At 35.9% G+C, this 18,432-nt stretch overlaps 1 protein-coding gene across 7 annotated transcripts in view; it reads right to left on the bottom strand.

Moving 5' to 3' along the window:
• Nucleotides 1-18,030, bottom strand: part of LOC107007229 (calmodulin-binding transcription activator 4-like) — a 24,262-nt gene extending 6,232 nt beyond the window's left edge. For 2 of the 7 annotated variants that reach the window (XM_027913383.1, XM_027913384.1), the window contains exons 1-12: nt 17,800-17,972; nt 14,925-15,050; nt 14,633-14,748; nt 14,310-14,398; nt 14,027-14,072; nt 13,219-13,654; nt 12,329-12,459; nt 11,868-11,958; nt 11,516-11,736; nt 10,222-10,907; nt 3,098-3,683; nt 2,581-2,871 (exon numbers count right to left, since the gene is read on the bottom strand). In XM_027913383.1, coding sequence (XP_027769184.1) covers nt 2,581-2,871; nt 3,098-3,683; nt 10,222-10,907; nt 11,516-11,736; nt 11,868-11,958; nt 12,329-12,459; nt 13,219-13,654; nt 14,027-14,072; nt 14,310-14,398; nt 14,633-14,748; nt 14,925-15,050; nt 17,800-17,812 — 2,832 coding nt within the window. In that variant the 5' untranslated portion in view covers nt 17,813-17,972. The other 5 variants (XM_015205754.2, XM_015205755.2, XM_027913385.1 and 2 more) reach the window with 5 other exon arrangements.
• Nucleotides 18,031-18,432: the final 402 nt, after the last annotated feature.

The following is an 18,432-nucleotide window of genomic DNA, read 5'->3' as shown; positions in this document are numbered from 1 at the left end:
TATATATATATATATATATATATATTAAGCAGTGTTCTGTTTGTTAAGATTTTGTCAATAAATATTTTAAAATTATCAATATAAATTCTCTAAGTTTTTTTCATATCTTTTACATTTTAGGGTCATTAGTCCACTAAATTTTCTTACTAGCCCAAACTCATTATTCTATTAAAACTATGAATCTTATTATTATTTTTTTGAGAAGGTAACAACTTGTATTCTATTCCAAAAAAAACCCTACAATTAACAAGTTTCCTAATTACAATTGAGAAGGAGTATCCAGAAGATCTTCAACCCTTTTAACAAAAATTTATAAAGATCCTAAGACATCCATAATTGATTCTAGATCTTCCCTATACTACTGTTTACACCAAATGAAACAAAACTAAGCACTTCATCTTCATCTTCTGGATATTGTTGCTCTTGTTCTTATGGCACTTGAGGTTTCTTTCTGTCCAAGCATCCCACCATATGCAAGCTAGTATAATTTTCCACCTGTCCTTATGGTCTGACATGTTAGCTTAACTGCTCCAGATCTTCAAGGTCTAATCTATTACCCAGTTAAAGCCCTTCTTACTTAGAAACATTTCCCATAGTTGAAAGGTAATCCTGTAGTGTATAAAAAGGTGGGTTACAGTCTCAGCCTTTTCTTCACAAAAAAAAAACACCTAGGGGTTCGATGTATCCTCCTTTTCATGAGATTTTCCTGGGTTAAAACAACTTGTTTAGCCACAAGCCAAGTGAAGCGAGAAATATTACATAAGGTCAGTCCTTAATCTGATTATCATAAGAATTAAATTTTTTATAGGCCCCTCTCACACTGAAACTACCTTGCCTATGGCCCTTCCGGTCCAATCTATCTTGGTCACTTGAAGTTCCCTTGAATTGATCCAATTTGCTGTAGAACTCAACTAACCACAAAATATCACTATCATTAGAAGGTCTTCTAAAGCTCAAATTCCATCCCTGATTTGAACAAATTTCAGCCATAATGACCCTTTGTTGTTGGTTTAGGGTGTAAATATCATTAAAGGTATCCTTAGGGGGGCTTGATCTAACCATTTGTCTTCCCAGAAAAGTACCTTCCTGCCATCTTCTAAGCTTGGCCACATGTTTCTGATGGACCTCCAAAGATTGATCCCATAAGTGTCAGTGACCATTTTCGTGGTCCAAAGATCTGCCATTTCATACTTCAACTGGATTACTTCTTTCGAGAGAGCTATCACACTAGAAGCAAATCTCGAGAGCCATTTCATCATAATACATTGGTTCTGAGTTTTTAAGTTCCTCACCTCCATACCCCTTTTTTGTTTACTCCCAATCAATGCATCCCATTCCCAGAGAAAATTTCTTCTTAGAACATCCAATCTCTCAATGACCCCATCAGAGATAGGGAAAAAGGACATCATATAGGTAGGTGTTGAGTCCAAAATACTATTGATTAGTGTTAGTCTTCCTCCTAAGGGGAGATGTTGACTTTCCAGTTCCCCAGCCTCTTCTCACACTTCTCTATCACCCCACCATATATCTATAGACCTATTCAGATCACCCAATGGCACCTCTTCTACTTTTTTGTTTTATGCCTAATTTTCCGCTTCTCATTTATTGTCTTGTTTATGAAAATAGTGATCTTGTAATGTTTTTTGCTCGGATGAATCTTATTAATGTTGTATCTGCCTAATCAAGTAGTCTGCCTCCATCCAGAATTAGAGCTGTCAAAATGGCCCGACTTAACCCAACCCTAACGATCTAGAGAGTTAAATGGGTAGGATGGACTGACCCTTTTAGTTAAAAGGCCTATAAAATAGCAGTCCAACACACCCTAAGCGGGCCACGGGTTGAGACGAGTTGGCCTTTCAACCAAGAAATGGAAAATACTGGCCTCTGATAGAGAGTATCGAACATTGATGTACGATGAACACGACATCAATACATACCGAAATCCATTGATGAATTACATGTGAATACTTACAAAACAAAAACATAATAGCCAAGATACAACATTAATAAGATTCATCCAAATAAAAATCTTACATGATCACTTTTTTCATAAATAAGACAATAAAGGAGAAGCGGAAAATTAGGCATATATAACGGAGTAATAAGTTTGGGCTGATAAGAAAATTTAGGGTCAATGGCCCTAAAATGTAAAATATATGCAAAAAAGTTACTTGATTTAATATTAATAATTTAAAAATATTTATTGACAAAATCTTAACAAATAAACACTGCTTAAGATATATATATAATGAATATTTTTAAAATTTAAAGTCAATGGCTGGCCTCTGAGGCTTGCCGGTTGGGCCTATGAGGCTAAGGAGCTAAATGAGGTTGGGTTAAAGAGCCTCGTTCCTAGATGGACTGAAAAAATTAAGCTCAACCCCAGTCAATTCAAGGGTTGTGTTGGGCCGGCCTAGCAGGCCAAACCCATTTTGACCGCTCTACCCTCATGCATGTAACACACCAATTTAATATATAAATGTTGTTTATTAACCAAAAAAAAAGTTGTTGACGTCAGCGGATCAAGTAGATTTAACTATTTTTATACTATGATAGATGCTAGATGGATGATTGACTGACCTTAGCTTGCCGATACTTTTCAAGAATGCGTCGATATTGCTGGCGTGCTTCTGGGGAGTCAACCATCAATAGCACTCTAGAGACAGCCTCATTAATAGCAGCATCCACTTTCTGTTTGCGGAACAACTTGAGAATGTCTTCATTCTCACTTTCCTCGATGGGTTCATCTTCTAGTCGGAATCCCCGAAGACCAACACCCCGTCGACGCCACCTTAGCACCACCTTCTCTAAAATACCCACAGCCCAACATACCTTGTATTCCTTTCTAACCTGATATCCTCGTACATGAGCCTGCCATGGTAATCACAAAGGTCAGAACCTCTTTTTGCCTTGCAGATTATTGTCTAATCTGCAATATCCTCTCATCCCCACTCAATAAAAATGAGGGCAGCTAAAAGATGTAACATCTAAATTGGTGACATATTTCAATAAAAGATTGTCTTCTTTAGTTTCTCAAAGATAGGATGTTACAAATGTGGTTCGGAATGTCTATACTGCTTTGAAACAAATAAAGCACCTGTATCTTCACTACTTTCTGACGAAATACTAGGAAGTCTTTCCGGCCTTTCCATCCCCGATATTTCCTCTGAATAGATAATGCTGCTGAGTTATAGTCCCGCACATTACGGAATGCCAACTTTGAGGCAGCTGAAAGCCCAAGAACATCGTTTGAGAGGATACAATATTCATCTCTGCAAGTGGTAGCAACATGCGCAGCTTCTCTCAGTCGTCTCTTCCTGAATGAATGTGCTCGGAATGCAGATTGTATGCGAGCAGCAGCCTGAGCTGCATTGCGGACTGCATCTAAAGTGTCCTTTAGAGAAAGCTGATCCTCGTGTGTGACAGGACTCGTGGTTGTTATATTACTGATAGTTTGTTCTGCTTCAATATCAGCAGTCCCCTTTGAGACGTCACATTCCTCTAATGTGAGGGACGTCAAATGGCTGGTGAGAGCCACCTCTGAAAGATAACCTGCAACTCCCTTGTGACCGCAGCTAGAAGCAATTGATGCAGCAGTTTTCCCAAACGGATCTTGTGATGACGGATCAGTAACAGCTCCAGCAAATGCACCAGATGCTATGAGTGATGCAACCATTTTTTCCCTAACACAAGTAAGCAGTTAGAATAGAATTGGCTTATGTATTAATGCATCAGACACTGCAAGGAATAACCGTAGCAACTGCACTGCACATGCAAACAGTAACACAAAGAGACAAGAAGACAGACATCTAATAGAGACCGTTCTAACAGACAAACAAATATTATAATTACTAAGCTATGGTAGTGAAGAACAAAACAAATATAAGAACAAGTAATCCTATCAGGCAGGCTTCTCTCTGCACTTCTCCAAAACATTGCAAGAAAGCTATAGGGTTAAGCAACAAATCCCTCATTTTGCCCCCCAGAACATTCAGCAGAGTTCACCGCTGTTCCTGGAGGCAGTATAGAGACCAAGCATGGAAACCTAGCAAAACACGGTAGACATTAGCATTTCATGTTTGGCCACATCAGGGGTTCTCATCAAAATCCGTGCAATAAAGTACTTCAAACCTATTCTTTTCATGTTATCAATAAATCACAACGAATTTGAAAGTGCAAATTCTGCATGACTGCACGCATTTTGTAGACTTACAGATTAATATGGTAATTATTCTTCACATAAAGACGTTTACCAAGAGATTGAGTCCAACAACCTTCATCTTTCTTTTTCCTATAGAATCTTTTTTTTTTGGCAAAATTGACCAATTTTCTTTATTAACACTTCAAGATGTATCACAACTCATAAGAAACTTCATATTTATTTTTCCTACGCACTCTTTTGTCGACAACACTATTTTCATTCAATAAATACTGTAAGAAGTATCATAAGGAAATAGAGTAAGATACGGCCTTTTTTCCAGGTCAAAAAAGTCATTATATTCTTAATTTACAATGTTAACGGATTTACATGAACTGATACATCTTTTTCACCTAGTCTTTCTAGGATTAGTCCTTATATTTGGGTGTATAGGTCTTACTTCCATATCCAATTATTCTGGCTTTTGCCAGGGGATTGATTCTCGTTTTAGGTTATAAACCATTATTCTAAATATATTTGACTTCCTAAATATCTTTAATACGATAAGACTAGAAATGAGGATATCCGAAAAAAGGTGGGAATGGTCTCTGTGGTGGACAAGATGAGGGAAGTGAGACTAATATAATTTTGAACATGTGAAGAGGAGAGTTGTAGACGCACCAGTGAGGAGGTGCGAGGGGTAGTGTTATAAAGGGTAGGGGAAGAGCCAGAGGTAGATTGTTAGGACCTCTTTAGTCTACCAACGGTTGACACATGGTAGATTTAAGGAAATGAGTTCGTAGATTACTTTAGCTTATAAGTTATTTACTTTTTATTTATGTGTAGAAGTTGTTTGTAGTAGATTACTAAAACTCTAAGTTGCTCCCTCTTGGCTCTGTCCCAATTTATGCGACACATTTCATTGTTCGAGAGTCAAACAATTCAAGTTTGACAATTTACAAGTTTTTTGAAATAAAATTTATATATTTGTAAAGTACGTAAAAAGTAACGTCACAATAATTGACACTCCAAAATATTTAAAAGATATATGAAAAATATACGATCAAAGATAGACTTGTTTGAATCTCAAAATCTGAAATGTGTCACATAAATTGGGACGGAGGAAGGATTTATTTTTCCTATTTTTGTGTAGCAGTTGTTGCAGTAAGGAGGTTATTTCCCCATTTTCTCATTTCAGTTGTAGTAGGAAGTTATTATCTTGTTTTTAGATGAGTAGTTAATCCACCCGTGTTGTATTTAGTGTTATTTGAATTCAATGATATGATAAGCAAAAGATTAGTCAAGTTTTTGGGTAATTCAAACCCAAGAGATCCTCAATTCTCTTTTAACAAACAACATCATAGATCATAGGAAGTAAACATTAAATTTCATATTGCAGCATTCAATAACTAGATCTTTAAAACTGGACCGTAACAACTTGGTACTGGAGACAGGATTGTTTTCTGAGAATTGGTAAACATTGTATTCTTTAGCAATAAGGATATGCTTGGGACCTTAAGAAAATCAGAAAGAAATAAACATAGAGCAAAATACTTACAAGGATCCTAAGAATTCTAAGAGTTGATCAAAAAGTTGATCTGGATCCTCTAGTCATATCTCTTTACACCAAAAATATAGAGATACAATCCAATTCCACTTAACCTTGTGAATGGAGACAGGAGTTATGGGGAGACCAAAATCAACATCAACTAGCACAATATGTGAGCTTGTTCAAAGAAGAACATCGTTAATTTAGCCAGACATGAAGCAACAAATGTTCCCTCGGACGCACTCTAAAAGGATTTAGCAAATTCAAAGGTCAATTAAACTGAACAAACAAGAATCGCGGTTGGAAGGGTAAAAGGGTCTGGGACAGAAGAAGGATGAAGTTTCATCGCTCCTCGACACGCGAAGATGGATTTCCCATAATTTAATGGTCTCTTGAGCAGATGTGAACACTTCTTTTGACACCAACAAACTCCGAACGAAGAAAGTGTTGGACTTACTTCTTTTCATTTAAGAGGGCAATGCATAGCTTTGGTTTCTGTTAGAGTAGGAATATATATATAAATATATAAAATCCTTCGTAGAATAGAAAAAGGAATCAAAAAAGTAATAGGAATAGTAAGTCATTTACTACTTGGTAAAGGATTGTATTGTACTGTCTATAAATAGGTTCTCTATATAATAATGTTAGATACAACAATTCAATAATATTCTTTTCCAATATTTCTCACATGGTACCAGAGTCAATTCATGATGGAGCCAGGTTCAGCGGTTCAATGGTTATAAACCAGGTTAAAAACCGGTGTTTTTCTTGGCGGGTGCTAGAGCCGTCAATATGGGCTAGGCCTGTTGGGCCGGCCTAGCTTAACCTAGGATTTAATAGGGCTGGGCTATGATTATTGGAGCCCATCTGAGAAAAGGGCTTTGGAGCCCAGCCTGAATAAGCATCCTGATTTGTGGGGCTTGAGAGATATCGATAGGGTCAGCCCGCGGACCAATAAAAATTAATTAAAAATATAAGATAATATTAAAATTTAAAATTAAAGAGGTCTAAACTCAAAACAATTAAATTCATATTTCTATTTAGATATTTGTACTTTTACTTGGAAAAAAAAACTTAATAAATATTATAAACACAATTTTATTTTTGGATTTGATTTAAAAGTAATAACATTAACATCATGTTATATTGTTTTGTCGATATTTATGATAATATTTTTAAATTATAATTTAATTTAATAATTCTAAAAATAATATAATTTCTTAAAAAATGGGCTGGCCCGACAAGCCTGTAGCCCACGTAATTGTGGGTTGGGCCGGTCGTTTTCTGGCCCACACCAAAAAAGGGCTACCCTGACCTTGCCCGTAAAATGTCAAAACCTTCATGGGTTAGCCCGGATGGGGTGGGCTAGCCCATATTGAGAGCTCTAGCGGGTGCAGTTTAGTCATGACCTAGTTGAAAATAATGAAGATTTGTTGTAGTTAGAGCACTTTTTGTCGACGATGTAGTGTGAAGAAGTCCATATGGAGCAAGTACCTAATTTTGTTGCTCAGGCAGAGTTTAGTATCCTTGTATGTCGATTACGTAAGTCACTCTATGGAATGCAACAATTTTTTCAAGCTTAGTTTGGGAAGTTCAACACTGTATTTCAGTATTGATATTGTGCATCAAATCTGGTATTTCATGAGAAGACCAATCACATTAAAATTGATTGACATTATGCATCAAATTCAATATTTCATGAGAAGATTAAACACATTGAGATTAACTATCAATTTTGTGAAGTCTAAGGCCATCTCCGACCCACACCAAATCCTATATTTGGTGTAAAATTTGGTGTTTTTAACTCAAACCCACACACATTTTTACACAAAATTTGGTGTGTGAATAGTGGTACACCAAATTTGGTGTAACACTATTCATCACACCAAATCAATTTTTGAATATTTTAATATGATCTCATTACACAAACTTTTAATCAAACATTAGATAAACGCTATATTTTAATTAAATCTCGTATATTAATTAATTTTTATGTAATATTTTTATAATATTAATTTTAGATATAGAATTTAGCTTTTTGATAAATTAATTTTTCTATATATTACTTCAAAAAAAATTATGTTAATTCTACTATAAATTATAATTGGATATAAAAGAAAATAATATGAATTATATATAATGAATGTTTTAGAAAGAATTTATTTTATGATAAATGAAATTATAAATAATAATATAATAATGAAGAGAGAGAAAAATATTCCTTTTGGTGTAATAAGTTGGAGTTGATTACACCAAAAATAGTGCTCACACCAAATTTAGTGTTAAGTCTGGTGTTTTGGGTGGGATATACCCTAATGATCATGGTAGATATCTCACCAAGCCCCTCAACGACCCTCATATTAATTATGTGTACCAAGCTAGGTACATATTACTAGAGGGGAAGTCCGAATTTTCAATAAGGGGGTTCAAAATCTGTAGAAATAGACACATGAAGTAGCCGAAGGGAGTTCGAACATCTACTATATATACATATAAAATTATTGTAATCATGTATAAATAATATAATTTTCCGCCGAAGGGGGTTCGACCCCTGCATATGACATGTATGCACCAGCTTGAGGGGGAATGATAGAATAGGAATAGGTATATATAATCTTACTTAAAATAGAAATAAGAAGAGAAAAAGTAATAGAGTAGGAATAGGAATAGTAAGTCGTTTCATACTTGGTAAAGGATTGTAGTGTCTATAAATAGGGTTCTATGTAATAATGTAATACAACAATTCAATAATATTTTCTTTCAATATTTCTCACAGTTTCTTTAACAAGAGACAGATATGCCTCGGCCATCTTGGGGTGAATACAAACGTAATTATAACCTTCGTTTTGGGCCACCAATCAGAAGTCGGAAATTGAGAGAACTGGCTAAGTTACGCTCGATCGAGTCTGTGGCAGATTACTAAGAAAAGTTTTAGTAGTCAATTTTGTGGTCTAGTACACTCACAATCGCAAAAATAGAATTGTATATCAGTGGTCTAGTGATTATATAACATTTGGGGTTTAGTTGAATAACCCTCCAAATTTGGCGACGTCAATGAGTTTATCCCGCCTTTATGAACGCAAGTAACAACCCATTTCTTCACAATTGTTAGATGCTTGAGATTAAAGACAATAGATCTCTCACCTCAACAACATGTCAAATTTGTGAAGAAACTGACTAAATCAGAAATGGAGGAAAGACAACTTAAGAGACTTTGTTTCAACTTGTAATGAACCATTTACTCGAGGTAATCAATGCAAGAAATTATTTTTGGATTGACTCTATATACGATGAGGAAGAACTTTTCAGAAAAGAGGGAACTACACTATCCACACTTCACGCTTAAGGAAATTAAAAGTAGATTACTTCAGCTTATAAGTTTTTTAGTTTTTATTTCTCTGTAGCAGTTTTGTTTGCAGTAGATTACTATAGCTTTTAAGTTACTTATTTTTCCTATTCCTATGTAGCAGTTGTTGCAGTAAGAAGGTTATTCCTCCACTTTCTCATTTCAGTTGTTGTAGGAAGTTATTTTCTTGTTTTTTAGATGGGTGGCTAATCCACCAGCTATGTTGCTCGAACTCTTCAAAAATGTCAAAGGGTGCGTGTCGGATTCACCAAAAGTAGTGTATTCTTGGAGAACCCAACACATGTGCGGCAAGTGTGGCAACAGAAGTGAAGAGTCCGTGTTAGTCCACCAGTGTTGTATTTAGAGTTATTTGAATTCACTTAAATGATAAGTAGAAATAATTCAAGTTTTTGAGTACTTCTAACTCAAGAAATTGCAAGTTCTCTTAACAAACCAGAACCATAGGTTGTAGGAAGAAACATCTAATTTCATATTGTTGCATCTGATAACTAGATCCTTAACATGGCACCATAACAACCTGGTAACAAAGACGATAGTAATGGGAGACCAAATTCAACAAAAGACTGTAACATAGACTAAAGAAATATCGGGGAAAAGTGATTAACAGGATATCACACATCTTAAGGTTCCCGAGGATATGACCTTAGATAATAGGGTGTGGATGATACGTATTAGGCTAGAAAGTTAGTAGGTAGTGTAGTATAGTTTTGTTTTTCTTAGGGTGGCTAGTGTTTGCCATGGTACTAGTTGGATTATTGTAGCCCGTGTTTTATATTTTTATCATTACCTATTATTGATTTAAATAATCTATCCTAGTATGTCGTTTATTTTGTTTTGATTATCACATTATTTTTTCGTTGCTTTTGGCTCCTTTCTGGTAGACGTTGCAGTGTTACTTTGCTATATTTTCTTCACTTTTTCCTTCTTTATACCTAGATTTGTTGCACTTGAGCCGACCGTCTTTCAGAAACAGCCTCTACGTTCACGACGTAGTAATAAGGTCTGCTATTTTCACGAGGTAGTTGTAAGGTCTGCACACATTCCATTCTTGGACCTTGTGGGATTTCACTGGGTATGTTGTTGTTTATTTTGTTAATTGAGTACCAAGCATATAATGGACAGCGAAGCCAGCAGTTAGTCAAACAAAAAAAATGCTATTTTAGTTACCTTCCAAAGCGTGCAGCCCAGTGCAGGGCAGTCCAGCCACGAATATCACGGAAGTTAGCACTTACTCCAGCATTTAAAACTGGGTGCAAAGCCCACTCAAACCCCAGGCCAGCAATCATGTGCACTATTCCTTGATCTTTCCTGGACAAGGAATAAACCATTTCGTTATTTTTTACTTGCAATTTGGATGAAAGCCACTGTTGCAACTTGTTTTTCAAAAGCTCTTGTAGAAGCCAATCAATGGTTACGGTTGATGTTGAAGTGCCAAATAAAAGAGATCCAATAACTTGGCTCCATGAATCTTCGCTTGCTTTGGACTTCTCCAAGATATCATTGTTCGACTCAGAACCATCTCCTATCTGCACTGATGAGTCAGATAGAAGCATCTGCACAAATCTGACAAGTAGCAACAGTTCCTCCGAACTCTTAGAAGCTCCTCCGACTTCAGGTACAACATTTTGACCACGATCATCAAACTTAGCACGGTATTCAAACTCTCTTACTTCACTGCAAGGTATCCTATTGCCAGTAGTAACACAAAGTGCGACTTTACCTGGCAAGTGAGGAGGCGCCTGGCAGCGGATGGCACCGTCCTTAATGATCTGAACAGGAACTTCAGTATCACCAAACATACAAGTCCACGTGTACTCTGATGGATTGCAGAGATACGATCCAATTATAACTACCTGCACCAAATAGATTGAAGTTCAAATAACTGGATAATGAAACATCCTGACAAAATTAAACTTTCACAACATCCTAAACAGAACATCTGATTTCCCAGGACTTTCAGGATATTCAGAAGAATAAGGTACCCAGAAGTGGACTTGGAAGAGATTTCATCAAAACACAAATTTCAGATATGCCAGATCTTTTGACAATGAAGTCAATTTATTTACAAGTTTGATCTCTACAAATGAAGTCAAAGATCACGGAGCTTGAGATTGCACATCTCTAAGGTTAACAAATTATATTTGACTTAGTCACCGTGATTTGGTTACCAAAGCTGGTTAAATATTTCAAGCATTTGTAAGCAATGGAGAGAAAAAAGATTGTCCGCAGTAATAATGGAATTAACTTGCTGGAAAACAACTCATGAACTTCAAGAATTGCTTTGTTAGAGCATAAAACTGAACTAAAATTATTGCAATGGCCTAAAATGTATATAAGGAGGCAGATATGATGTTGGCATAACTTGCATAAGCTGAAAAGAAATATTCAACACGACAAAAATTGGACAGTCAATATGTTCAACATTAACCACGTAAAAGAACCACTAAATCCTGAAGCATACCTTTGTTGCATCAGATGCATAACCCCAATCAGGAGATATATCATGAATAGTAAATTTCTGCTTCTGGACAATTGTTAAGCTCATATTAGTTTCAGAAGAAATTCCAATCTGATCTTGGTCAAATATTGTTGTACACTGGTCAGGATAGGATCCAAAAGCATTTATTTGTGCACATCCAATATACTTGAAATCGTCGACTTGCTTAAGATTTGTCACAGAACCTACGTAGGAACAGGGGCTTCTTTTCTGAGATTAAGATATAATGCAAGATTCTAGGTAGAAGATATAATTAATCATCTGAATTTTCCAACTTATCGAGAAAGAATCATCTGGATTTTCAAAGGGAGCTTACATTTCAGAGCTTCCTTTCCACCAATTATAGGCCACCTATCGCTTTTTATTGCTTCTATTGGTTCACTTCCTGACGAAGTTTGTAGCATTCCCTGAGTGAGTGGAGACGTTAGCCAGAAGATAGAGAATGAAGCTAATATTGAATTACATGGTTATCAGAGGCAGAAGAATTATTGGGGAAGGCCAAGAAATATTATCATATATGGTTTATATATTTATTGAGCCACTTTGAGCACATGAACACTTCAGTAATCTTACACAGCATCATCTGCAGTGACAAGAAGCAAGGACTCAATAGTCCTAATGACACATGGGTGCAAGTGACCATGCAAATAAAAGAACAGGCATAATATATAAAAGTTAAATCCAAAGACACTTCCTCACATTCTCGTCCAACTTTTCAAACGCAAATAAAAGAACAGGCATAATATATAAAAGTTGATTACAAAGACACTTCCTCACATTCTCGTCCAACTTTTCAAAACATTTGGCTTGTGGCTGAGAAGCCGGAGAGCTCCTGCAGTGATCCAGCATCTCTTTCCACATGCTATCATCCAGGTTCAAAAGCTGATCCCGAGATTCACTGCTCTCACCTATAAATGACACTACTATTATCAGTATTCCTTAGTATTTTTCTGCTTCTAAATTAGAAATACATGAGTTCTTAGTACTTGCTGCTACTAATTTAGAATGCATGAGCGCTCAAGAAAAGGCAGATAGAAAGTCTTGGATATAGCAGTATATGTCAATGTCCAGCAACAGCATCTTGTCACCGCTGTTGATGCTATCCGAAACCAAAAAGGTTTCACTTAAAGAATTATTTGTAGATAACTAAAAACAAATAAAACTTTAGAAAAAAGAGGTACACTTCATTGATTTGCTATCTTCCAAAAATTATGACAAGTCATATGTTCAAAAAGCATTTTCACAACCACGAGGGAACAGTCTAGGAAACAACTAAACGGCCTCAGTTATCTAACTCGTGACTAAGTTGGCAGAACAAATTATCAGTCAATACTCATCAGAAATATAATAACTAGGAAAAATAAAAGGTGGAGGAATTCTTTTGAGGACTACTTCTCAAACAAGCTATCAAAAGGACTGGAATTCAAACTTAAGACTCTCAATCGGGTATTGAGTAATAACAGTTTCAAGTATAAGAACACGAAAACCTAGTGCAGTAACCAAATTAACAAAATATTCACCTTGTTCGCATCAAAGCACTAGGAAAGAAGAAATCTCTGAATGTCGAGTTTGCATGATTAAAACAAGAATTCAATGTAGAGACATATAATATAAGATGTATATCTGCATCTAATAATAATCTCGAGGAGCGAAAAATGACAGAAAACCTGAATGAGGCAGGAACAGAAAATTATTTGAATTGTCCTGGATCTGGACAAGTGAACTTTTGTCATGCACGACATTTTCAGCATCATTTGAGTTCTCAATCTCACTATAGAGTGAATAAATTTCCGACGAGCTGTCATCATTTAAATTTAACTGCTCCTCAAGTCTTCGCAATGCTTGACTTATCTCAACCTTCGGTGAGTTGCTCACCCCCTCCATCATCCTGGTGATGTCCGAGACATTCATCCCATTACTATGGATAACTGCATCAGAACAAATTTCTCCATATCCAGGTCTAGATTCATCCTGGTATTGTTGATAAGATTCACTACCAGGAACATTGAAGCCTGGATGTTGAGTAGAATATAAGCTGGGACTCAGAGGGAAAGTAGAGGAAATTGGAGATGACTGTGACATGAATGCTGCAATCTGCCTCCCCTAGGGCCATAAGTGAAACTAGTGCTGGTAAGGCTGATCAAATAACTAAACAAACTAGATCCTGATGTATTCCAGCTGTAGCTAACAAACTGCGTAATTACGCTACACCAAACAAGTATAAGTTTACTAGTATAGCATTGCAATGCCGAAAGCAATTACAGAAACTTCACCAGTCCAGTGTCAAATCGTTAGCAGCTTTGACATGAAAACATACAGAACAATTAAAAAGAAGCAAAGCTTGAAACTAAGATACTAAAGGTTAACTTAGCAGGAAGCCTTTCATTGTTGTCTTGATGAAAATAGAGTTAAATTAGTAGCAAGAGTCATGTCAGGAAATGGGATATTTGTACAATTGGATTCCTGAAGACTGACCTCAGTTATATCTCTGTAGTGAACCAGAACAATGTGCTCGTAGGCACTGCAAAACATGTAAAGTAGATCAAATAAAGGAAAAACAATCAGTTCCCGGTCCCACTTATGTAAAAGAGAGAGAGATGAAAGTAAAGGTGTCCCTTAAATTTTAGTTAAATTGCTCATGTGTGCTCCTTATGAATTCAGGTGCCCCAAACTCCCAAGGAGTTTGAACATCTTTCTTAAACTGATCCAGCGAAAGAAGCATGTGACTATATAACAGATCTACAGCAAGTAAACTCACGGATCCAATATCCAATAGCTGCGCCTCTGGAAATTAGAGTTCTTCTCACCATGTGCATAATAACAATTTAGGGCTTCAGCATTTCCAACCTGCAGCAGAAGAGAGAAACACAAAACTTCTCACCTAATGACAAATATCAGGGAGACTAAAACATGAACATAATAGGCTTATTCTCTTTCTTTCTTGTTTTTCAAGAGTTCATTAAGAGAATCAACCAACAAAAAATTCCCTAGCTGAGGTGACTCACACATCCCTCCACGTGAAATATTACAACAAATTTTTTGCATTGTTCAATAAACATGATATTGTCCATCAATTGTTACCTTAAGCCGCTCATGTGCCTCTCCTACAGTCCTTCCATCCTTCTTTTTACGCCAACTATGACCATCTTTACGGAAGTACCTGAGGACCCTCTTATTAAAGAGAAACATAGATCCACCTGTTGATAACAGCACTTCTGTAAGAAAGCAGTGGGAGAAGAAGATAACACAGCGTTATTCTGACGCAAGGAGCTTACCACTAGATATGTTTTTTTAGAAAATGAGTCATTATTATGAATAGATATTGTTCATCTTAATGAAATGGGAGCAAAAATATAAAGAGTGAGGAGACTACTAGCTGGCTTTTGAGGTGGTTGATGCGCAAGTTGGCGATCGTCATGATTCTGTAGTATGAAGAGCACCTCTGCAGGTCTTAACCACCTAAAACGGCCTTCCTGAACCAAATCATTTGTGTTGTATCCTGGGACATGAAATAGAAACAGTTGCTAAAATCTTCCAGTGCAGCAATTACGGCTCCTCAGAACCAATGTTCGAAGTGCGCAGAACATATAAGCACACATCAATAATTTCTGAGGAAAAAAACTATTTTTAGGAAGAACCTATTAAAGTGTTATGATAATCTTTCACAGAATTGGTGGACGACAGTAAAGGCAACAGGATATGGGTTTTCTGTGTGTTGCTAAAGTAAAACCTTCTCAGCCTAAAAACAAGAAATTGTAACCTCATGTTCATGCAGATCTCTGAAATTCATACCATGAGATACATATTTTTCTTAAACTAAAGAAGGTAAAGAAGACTGCTTCTCACTGATATGTGTGTATCCTTAAAGTTGGCAAACTAAGAAAAGGTTGTTACCAAACAGTAGCAGTTAGGTCCACACAGGGATGGAACTTGACTTTCAGAAGACTGATATAAGACTGGGAAATAGACACTCGGGCATATTTCTATGGCACATCAGATCAATACAATGGAATACAGGCAAAAAGGAAGACACACTCAGGTGGAGTATTCAGTTAAGGTATTTTTTACAGTATGCTCTGCTAACAAAGATCTGAATCAAGTGGAATTAATATGGAGTGTAAAACTACACTTCTACTTGGTGATGAATGACTCAGTTTCAACTCAGATCCCAAGAGAAGGGGAATTCATTTCTCCTCAAGACGTTATTTTTGTAGGCAAAATCCAGAGACAGTCGAACATCTGTTTCTACATTACAAGATGACCAGCAGATTATGGAATTCATTCATAAGGTTTAGAGGTCTTAGGTGGACACTGCCAGGTAGAATATCTGATGCACTGATGAGCTGGAACATAAAAGGGGAATAGCAGCACAAACAAAGATAAATGGAGAATTGTCCCAATAGCAATTTGGTGGACAATATAGAAGGGAAGGAATTCCAGGTGTTTTGAAGATACTAGTTGTTCCTAACAGAGGATGAAGATGAATCGTATTCTTGTATCTGTTATTGGTGCAAATTAGCATGTACAGATGATCCAATTTCTGTTATAGACACCCTAGGGTTCTTATAAGATGATATAGGACTTAGGTGGTTTGTTTTTGGCTTTTAACACTTCGTGTTGATGATTTATAGACTGTTACTTACCCTGTAAAAAAAGAGGTTGGATGAAATCTAAATTTTTCATGTGTAATGTAGGAAATTTTATAAACTGTAAATACATTAAGAAACCGATTCCACCTTTAGCTTCCTTTCCAGAAAGAATAGACAAGAGTGATACTACTGTATTTTACTTTCTTTATCTCCCTTTTTTCTTCATTCCCTATCCTCTACAAGATCCAAAAGAAGATATGTTCAATCGAAGAGAGATGGAAGCATACCAAAAGAAGCATTTTCTAGTAATTCCTCACTATCTAATGATGCGTAGCTTCAAATGTTATGCTTCAAAAATCAAACATAAGCTGCTAGAAGTAGAAATATTAGTAAGTACTAAGTTGATCAAATTGCAGTTAGTTCCTACCATTAGGTCTAGTTATTTATCTGCTTATTTTTCACAGTGAGATGTTTTTCAGGTGTCAATATTTCTCCTAATGTTCCTGATATATGTTTCCAAGAGTTGAGGGATATTCACTGCTAAATCTTTTTATAAAGGATAACAGAAAAGGGAAAATATGGCCCTCCCTAATTTAGGATCTGTAGGACCACAAGGTGGCATTTTTTTGTAAATACTACTGATCACAAAGCTATTAAATGCCAAATTACGATAACAAGGAATAAATTCTCAGTAGTTGGTCCTTAGCACTTGTTACTCCATTGTCCAATCACCTCCAAATTGCGGACAGCAGATTTGGACATATTTGGGTTAAACAAGATGTTAAAGACATTCTTCTCAGCTGAAAATTCAGATAACGAAGCTTCAAGATTGCTCTCCTTGTATCACCTTCAAGAATTTTCCTCTTGACCAATATTTTTTCCACATAATACCTTGTATGTTTTCCTCATAATGTCTCACTACTTAAGACATATAACTCTATTTTTAAATATCTGAATCATTTTTAGCCAAAACCCTGGAACTCGTATCCGTACTTGGAGGTCTATCAACTGATTTAGGAGAGTTTCCCTTTTTGCCTATATATTATCCAAAAACTGCATATGAATCCAAAATTGTTCAGAAAACTCAAGCACATACAAGTTATTAGGTTAACAGATCTTTTTCACCAATACAAGAAACAAGTAAGTTATACAAGTGACTAGGTGATATGGTCCACTCATTCTAGGCATGGTAATTGGTCCTCTAAGTACGAAAGGCAGATGTCTTCAACCCTATTGGCTCGACCACCACGTACACACTCTGCGTATGTAAAAAAATCAAGAAAAATGTTTATATAGGTAATAGCACAATTTAGACTCATAGACTCTAAACCTCTATCTGTATGTTGCAACTTACTATTTATAAGTACAAACCTTCCAGAAGGGAATCAGACCTGAAAACAGTAGCCCAACATATTAAAATCTAAACTCCGACAGAAGTGAAGTATAAAACACTAACGAAACCATCAAATCTGGAATTCCAACAAACAAGATTGTAGGACTGACAATTAAAACGCAACAGCTACAACGTTAAACAACTTCACAAATATCAAAACACACTAATTATCCAAAGCCATAAGCAATAAAGGTATTCATTAGAAAAGAAAAAAAACTAGGAAGTAGTAGTATATTAAAAAGGAGTTTAGTATAATCAATTCTTACCTGATTCTGCCATACTTGTGATTCGCCGTCATGAAGAATTACAGTAAAAACTGTGTCATCTCAAATTTGCATATTTCGGTGGCAAGAGATAAGAAATTGTGTCCTTTGACATAATCACGGTATAAGATACTTGTCTATTACTGAAGATGGCAAAATAGCAAAATAAAATGAGGGGTTCTTACCAACTCTAGAGCAAAAAAAGTCAAAACAGAAAAGCGCATACCCACTAAGACACAAGTCATGAAAAATTAGTGATATAATCACTAATTATGACATCACCAGTGTCCCTACTTAGAACTTACAAAAGAGCTCACTAAGTTTTCATATCTCCACTTTGATCATCCTTCTTTTCCAACAAATAGAAAGTAATATATCTATTTTCAATGTAAAAATTTATATTAGAAAAAAAGTCTCCAACCCAACGGGAAACAATCAGCTCATTTGTAGTGTTGTCGATTTCTGACGAGTTTTTCGATCATAATATCCATTTCCAATGTAAAATCATCATCTCCTACTCCATTTTCTTTCAAATATCAGACTTCAAAATTATTTTTCTGCCATTTAGAAATTTGAGAAAGCTTCCAAAATGACTGATAACTCAATAATAGATACATTTTAGTAATTGAAAAGCAT

Source organism: Solanum pennellii, chromosome 12 (assembly GCF_001406875.1).
Source record: "Solanum pennellii chromosome 12, SPENNV200".
In the NCBI taxonomy this organism is placed as follows: domain Eukaryota; kingdom Viridiplantae; phylum Streptophyta; class Magnoliopsida; order Solanales; family Solanaceae; genus Solanum; species Solanum pennellii.
The sequence above is the reverse complement of the archived record's forward strand: the minus strand, read 5'-3'. Positions and strand labels throughout refer to the sequence as shown.